This window comes from Sinocyclocheilus anshuiensis, unplaced genomic scaffold (genome assembly GCF_001515605.1).
Source record: "Sinocyclocheilus anshuiensis isolate Anshui unplaced genomic scaffold, SAMN03320099.WGS_v1.1 scaffold2751, whole genome shotgun sequence".
In the NCBI taxonomy this organism is placed as follows: Eukaryota; Metazoa; Chordata; class Actinopteri; order Cypriniformes; family Cyprinidae; genus Sinocyclocheilus; species Sinocyclocheilus anshuiensis.
In genome coordinates this window covers 140,050-147,361 of record NW_015541086.1, presented here as the reverse complement: position 1 = coordinate 147,361, position 7,312 = coordinate 140,050, and the positions used below count along the sequence as shown (strand labels likewise).

The window sequence follows — 7,312 nt, the reverse complement described above, 5'->3', positions numbered from 1 at the left end:
TCGGCTGGATAGCAACACACCCTTTAACGTAAACTACGCCAGAGCGCGTACACACCTCACGCACCGGAGGCCGTGCGCGCACTCAAGACAGTTGGACATAGTGGTGTATTAGAGGTAAAATATTATATAAATACTGTTTGGTTTCTCGCACAAACCGATCGTTTCGTGTCTTAGGACATCAATGTGTCGTCACGAGCCGCAGGGTTTAATTTGGATTTGTCTGTGCATGTTTTTTTTACTCTCATAGATTTTGTAACCATTGCCATGCATTATACGACTGATAGACTGCAACGGTTTGAGTTAAAAATCATCATTTGTGTTCTACTGAAGAAACAAAGTCACCTACATCTTGGATGCCCTGGGGGTAAGCAGATAAACATCACATTTTTGGGTGAACTATCCCTTTAATGTATTTTTTTCTACAACTGGATTACCTAAATTCTGTTGTTTCCTAATTATAGATGTACACTATATTTTACACATTGCACATTTTAGCACAGAAGCCTGAAAGTCATTCTTGACTATTATCATGTCATGAGCTATCATCAAATTACTGATCTCATTTTCCCAATTATTTATTTTTCTATGTGATTAAATGAATAAATACAGAATCAGAATGAGCTTTATTGCCAGGTATGTTTTCACATACGAGAAATTTGTTTTCATGACAGAAGCTTCCGCAGTGCAACAAAGTTTTTTCTGTATTTACTTTACATACATAAAGTTTTTTTTGTGAATGTTCCAGTTGGGGAACAGAATGTGCAAATTTAAGATAAATGTTCATATTGCATCTGTGTGTCAATACAAATGTAACTGGTTGTGTAAAATAGGTACATAAAATCATAATATCGATACATCGATCGATACTCCTGAATCGAATTGTATCGTAATCGTACCATATAATTTTTTTTGTAGGTATTGGCAAATACTTTTTCGCTGTATGAGAATCGTGAACCCAGTCAAACATTTTTGGAGAAATCTGAAAATGGCTGTCAGTGTCAATGTACAATTTCACTCTTTTCTCTTTAAGATTTCCTCCTTAGTATTTTAAGGCGTTTTGTGTTTTTTTTTTTTTTGATATAACATGAAGAAATAAAGTATTTCACGCCCTATTTATGCTTACTTTTTTATTGTACTTTAAATCATTACGTATTTAATAATTGCATTGTATATAAATTCATTTGATTGAATCTGTTAGTCCCGCCACATGTGCTTCTACTATGCTGAAGTGTTCTTCTCCAGTCCTCTAGTTGGCGCTAGACGGTCTGTTTGGATTGAGCAGGCGTTGTCAATGAACGCGAAGCAGGAGCAGCATGAGCCGAAGTGTTGGGATCACGTCCGTGGATCATTTAGTGACATACTTTGCACAAAATTTATAGTTTAATCATGCCGATGAAGGGAAGATTCCCTATACGGAGGACACTGGAGTATCTGCAGAAAGGAGAAGTCGTGTTTAAAAAATCTGTGAAGATTATGACTGTCAATTATAACACACATGGAGATCTGAGTGAAGGAGCAAGGTCAGGAAAACAATATCACGATCATCAATAGCTGACTTTATTTGCCATGCCTGCAAGCAGAGTTTGGTTTTTAATTATTTTTTTTTTATTGAAAGAGTGTTGAGTATTTTCAATGTCAACCTGTCGTCACGCCACCACAGACAAAAATACTGTTTGTGTTTTAAAGCTGAAAGGCATTTTAATATCTGCAATAAATTCGATTAGCTAGAATCAGATAAAATGTGAATAGAAGAACATTAACTACATGTAATCAAGAAGTTTGTAGGAGAAAAAAAAAGCATAAGAATTGTCTTTAAATACAAAGTCAGCCGTGTTTGAGAAGCATGATGTTAATGTATAATATTGTTTGACAGGAAGTTTGTGTTCTTCAATATCCCTCAAATCCAATACAAAAATCCCTGGATTCAAATAATGATGTTTAAAAACATGACACCCTCACCCTTTCTCCGATTTTACCTCGGTAAGTCATTTGTTTCTTTATTTTTTCTTTATTTTCAATATTTTCCCTCATTGTGGTATCTTCTCATTTTAATGCTGTGTTTAGATGAAGGAGAGCAAGTGTTGGTGGATGTAGAAGGAAAAGACCACAAAGAAATTACGAACCATGTGAAGATGATCCTTGGCAAGTCAGAGTAAGTACATTTACATTTATGCATTTGGCAGCCGCTTTTATCCAAAGCAACTTATTGTGTTCAAGATTTATTCAGCTCACACATTCCCAGGAATCCAAGCCATGACCTTGGCATTGCTAGTGCCATTCTCTAGGGCTACTATATCATTAGTGATTTAAAAGTAAAAAAATCAATTTTGTTAAGTATCGCATATTGTGGCACTCAAAATTGCAAGGGAAATTTCTTCACCGCAACAGCCCTACTACATAGTCAATTTCAGTGTGGGATCAACTTCATATATCCTATATCAACTTGACATCAAGACTTGATCAAGATGCTGTAACATCATTTTAAATTCAGTTTGGACGGCAATTTCTTTTAGAGGTAATTGGGTGAAAATAGGAAGCTAATCCCACACTGAAATTGGTTTAATTTATATGTAGGTCAATATCTTTGAGGTTCAATTTGCATTGAAATCAACGTCATGTTAAGTTTTTGACATCAGTTTGATTTGCATGTTTTACCTGATTTTCGGCGTCAATTTGATGTCTTTTCAACATCAATTGCCCACTGGGAAGTGGACAAGCGGTGAAAAATGTGGGCATTTGGACAAGCCCTAAGAAGCTTATGAATAGGTCGGCGAATCATTGACTCACCCGATTCATTCTATAATGCAAATTCATTCAGGAAAAAACACAGCACAAATGCACAAACATGGCTTTGATTGGAAACATTTTTGTTAGCAAAATGGAGCATTGTTGCCCTGACACAAAGAAAAGTCTGCCACAGACCATGCTAACCAAACAGTTTATATAATCACTCCAAATGTGTGTGTTTGTCCTAGGAAGACTGCTGTGCAGCTATAATTAAAGACACATAATTAAGAAATATATTACTTTGATTAAAAATCTGTATTTGTTGCTTCACAGTGACGGAGCTCAGTAAAAAATAATTAAAAACCTAATTTAAGTGTTACAGCAATAAGTTAAATGGCAAGTTATCTGAAACAGCTGCATTTTGCCATTTAAGTGCTAGCTGGGTGTGTAACTTTAAAAAAAAATTTTTTTACATTTTCAAATAAATTGATCCAGTAATCTAATCTCATTGGCTAGACTGTATATCTTCCTATCGATAGTTGGCCAGTGCACGTCGATCAGGTACTAACCGAAGCGTAAGTTTACACTGTAAAATGTGTAGAGAGCAAATCTGCGGTTCTAACAGAAATCATTGTAATGTGCATGAAAGCTTTTAGCACCAACCAGTGCTAATGCCAGTATTACTATTTGAACGTGTGTCCCTTGTGTCTGTACTCTGCTTACCCTCTTATGTCTCTTTCTGCCCACAGTAAAGTTCTTGAAGCTGAGGCTCTGGCTAAAATGGAGTTGTCTAACCCTGCTAACTTTGGGCCCAAGAAATATTTCCTGCGGGAGTGTATCAGTGAAGTGGAGGGTCAAGTACCTCATCCTGGTTTTGTCCCGCTTCCCAAAGAGATGACTGGCAAATACAGGGCCAAACTGGCTGCAGCCTCTGATGAGTAGATACTGTTTGAGACGAATGTGAAAACGCATTGGACGCTTAAAAAAAAAAATCTTAAAGGTCCTTAAACTTTTTTTGGTGGGTGAGATGAACATGATTTGATGTTTGTGACTTTCACTTAGACTGACTATGGAAAGCAGACTTGTTTTATAAACCTGCAAAAAATACATAATTCAATTAATAAAAAAAATAATAAAAAAAATAAAAAATTTGGTGATTTATTCTTGAGTGAATAACTACAAAACTAATGCCTAAAGAAAATTCTCACCACATTTTCATTCAGCGAATGAAACAGAATCACAGAATTGTATTAATTATTAGTGTAACATTTATGATACCTGATATTGCTCAGTGTAAACGCACAACATTATCCAAACGTTAATGGATAGGTTGTTAGTCACAATATGTTTCTCTGATGACGAAAACATAAATACAATTACAAAAAGCATTGCATTCAGCCACAGTGTTGCTGTCTGTTCTCACTGTCCACGAAAAGCCTCGAGTTAATACAAGACAGAACTCGTCAGTTGTGTTTCATGTCTTTTTGAGGTGGGCACACAAATGAAGCATTAATGAAACACGCAAGCAGAATTGAGATTTAACACAAATGGTACAGTTTCTGCACAGCTATTTAGAGGAGCAGCAGGCAATTATGATGACCATATGCATAAGTTTGTTACTGCAACACTGGTTTCCATAGCATTGGATGTATTTGTATAATTGCTAAATCATTTAAGTGCAACAGAAATGAGTACTACTAATGGTATAAAACAATATATACAGACTAAATTAGACATTTGACATTGATTAGGCAAATCTGTAATATTAAACCGATTCACCCCAAAATTAATAATTGTGAGAGATTTTTGTTTTTGACAGCATCAACTTCAATTGTATGCACAAAAACCTTCTTAAAAATACTTTTCCAAAAAAAAAAAAAAACGACATTGGTTTGGAACGACGAGTAACGTGAAATGATTTTCATGTTTGAGTGAAATATTCCTTTGATGTTTCAAGGATAGAAATAAAGAAATCAGGGTTTCTATTTAGTGAAGTGCTGGTTATCCATTAGATCAATATAATAATAATAATAATAAAAAAAGTTCAAAGCTGCAGGTGTGCGTTCATGCTAGACTTCGATAAACAGATTTTCTTAAAATTCTAAAGCAAAATGTATTCTGAATCAAAGCAGCAGTGTGCATGAAATACTGACTTTGCTGAACAGAAAATCTTAACCAGATAAGGGTTAATTCAACCACTTCCATAAAACCTACCTATTTATATGACTTGAGACTACATATTAAGATTTTGTTCACATAAAATACTTGAATATTACCCAAAGCTAAGACAGAAATCAAGTTGTTCTGATCAAGAATTGTCTTGTTCCCCTTCTACTATGCGTTCTTGCACAGAAACTTCTAATTTGTTTTAGATTTTTCTCTAGTGCATCAGTAGCTTACACAGTTTGTTTTGTAATTGGTGAGGCTTGTTTTCAGTTACAGATAACAAAGTTTGTGACGGCCACTATTTTTTTCTTTTCTGCTCTTGTAGTGTTTTTTGCAGCTCCTTTAGGTTCTCAGACAAAAGCTCCACTTCATCAGAGCGTCCGCTTAGCTTGGCGTCAAAGATATATGCCCGGATGTTACCGATCTGTTGTAGAAGTAGCTCTTCCTCAATCATGTCATCAGCTGCTGAGCCATCCTCTTCATCAAATGGATTGGTTGAGGCAGCTGGAATCTCATCGGAAACCTCTTTAAAAGGGTTACCTCTATCTTCATAATCTTCATCTTCAAAAGGATTTCTAGCTGACTTCACTTTAGCTGTACCTGTATCTTCCATTTCATCGTTTTCTTCCTCAAACGGGTTGTACTCTTTCTTTCCATTGGCTGTCTGAGAGTTTGTCGGTTCTTCCTCAGCAGGAGAGAAATGCTCCTCGTCAAAGGGGTTTCTGGTGGGTGCAGTTGGTGTGTGTTTATCTCTTTGCCTCTCTAAGGGAGGAGAGTTTCCTAATAGACGTGATAAAGACTTTGAAGACCCAGGGCTTCCAATTAAATGTTCTCCCTCTTCTCTTTTCGGAACATCTTCTCGGTCTCTGAAATCCAAGGAGGAGTGTTTTGACTGGTTCCTGTACTCGAGCTCTCTCTGCTGCAGATGTTCGATCTGTCTCTGCTGCAGGTCTGTCTCCTCAGCTAACCTCTGTGAAAGCTGGATGGCTCGACTGGTCTGCTGAGCATCAAACTCGTCCTGCAGCTGCCGCAGGTTCTCCTCCAGCATGGCCACTTCATCGGTGCGGTTGGCGGACCGCGCCTGCCGTAAGAACGACTCTATGTTTTTGATCTGTTGCAGCAGAGGGTCGTCCAGCTCAGAGCGAGTCTGCAGAGTGTCTGATTGTGGCAGCCAGCCTCCGGCTTTCGTCATGCGTGGACCTGGAACATCCTCATGTGCTTTTTTTACGTGAAGGTTATTTTCACTTTCCAATCGGCGTTTTTGTGCCTCCAGGCCTGCCTAAGTTGCGTAAGAAAAGTAAAGTGTTACAATATGCAAAATAATGAATTGCATCAGACCAGCTATTCCAGAAATCCAGTCTTTTTAATTTTTTTTGTATAATAAGTGTTATTGTGCAAGAATGAAAACATGATTTATTTATTTAGAAATTCATATCTAGACTACAGATTAATCAATCAGACTCACTGATCTGATTCTTAAAAAATAAATGCACTGATTTGATTAATCAAATTCAATGACAGGTTTGTTTAAGCTGAGCAAGTTCTGCGCAGGACTGATCATCAGGTGCGATTAGTTAATGTTCATTGGATCATCTCACAGGAACCTACAGGGTTCGTACGGGTGCTTGAATTCCTTGAAAATGTTGGAATTTTAATGTAGTGTTTTCAAGGTTTGAAAAATGCTTGGATTTTGGATAAAGTGCTTGAAACTGTAGTTGCATCGGTTTCATAATAATTGGCTTTCTTACTGAATAGTTCATTTTTTAAATAAAAAAAGCCCGCGGCTCCGCTCGAGTGCGCGTGTGATCTGCCGTAGTGATGTTAGGTTCTTGAACGAATCGTTCTTTTGAGCCGGTTCTCAGGAAGTAACCGGTCGAGCCGGTTCACAAATCGAACTGAATCGAACTTTAGTTCCGGGTTGATGACGCAGGACGCACAGCCGAAGTAGCACGTCCAACTCAAAAAGAACCGAATGAGCCGGTTTAACCAACTGTCGAAGTTTGCTGAAGATTACCGAAGATTCTGATGAGTGAGTTGACGATACAGTGCAAGCCTGAGGCGCGTTCTGGAAATAAGCTTATTATGACTGTTATTAATTTACATTTTATTAAAACCTGCAAAAACCTTTGTCGAGTGATGTAAATAAATTTTACAATAGTTTATTGTGCATGCATAGCCTATTATATTTAAAGTTGCTTAAGCGAAATCAAGGAGTTTATAAGACTGGTTTATTCATTCTTTATACTGTAGACATGTAGAACATATCCGCGTTTGTGCATCAATGTCTGTAATGTGTGCTGTAGGTGCAAAACTTTTAGGAATCTTACCCAAGTTGTAGGCTAGTCAATATTGGTCAGTCAGTCGTATCTGAGGATTCGCGAATGAAACTATGACCACAAACACCATTAACTTAAGTGAA

General features: G+C 37.1%; 2 protein-coding genes across 3 annotated transcripts in view; one reads left to right on the top strand and one right to left on the bottom strand.

The window, feature by feature from the left end:
* Positions 1–344: 344 nt before the first annotated feature.
* On the top strand, positions 345–3,816 carry LOC107690716 (28S ribosomal protein S25, mitochondrial). The gene is made up of 5 exons (XM_016489123.1): positions 345–364; positions 1,243–1,520; positions 1,874–1,980; positions 2,065–2,152; positions 3,477–3,816. The coding sequence occupies exons 2-5, from the start codon at positions 1,387–1,389 to the stop codon at positions 3,667–3,669; spliced, it is 522 nt and encodes a 173-aa protein (XP_016344609.1). The 5' UTR covers positions 345–364; positions 1,243–1,386; the 3' UTR covers positions 3,670–3,816.
* A 46-nt stretch (positions 3,817–3,862) lies between these two features.
* Positions 3,863–7,312, bottom strand: part of LOC107690715 (rabenosyn-5-like) — a 23,289-nt gene continuing 19,839 nt past the window's right edge. For both annotated transcript variants that reach the window (XM_016489122.1, XM_016489121.1), the window contains exon 12: positions 3,863–6,172. In XM_016489122.1, coding sequence (XP_016344608.1) covers positions 5,192–6,172 — 981 coding nt within the window. In that variant the 3' untranslated portion in view covers positions 3,863–5,191. The remainder of the gene's footprint in view (positions 6,173–7,312) is intronic.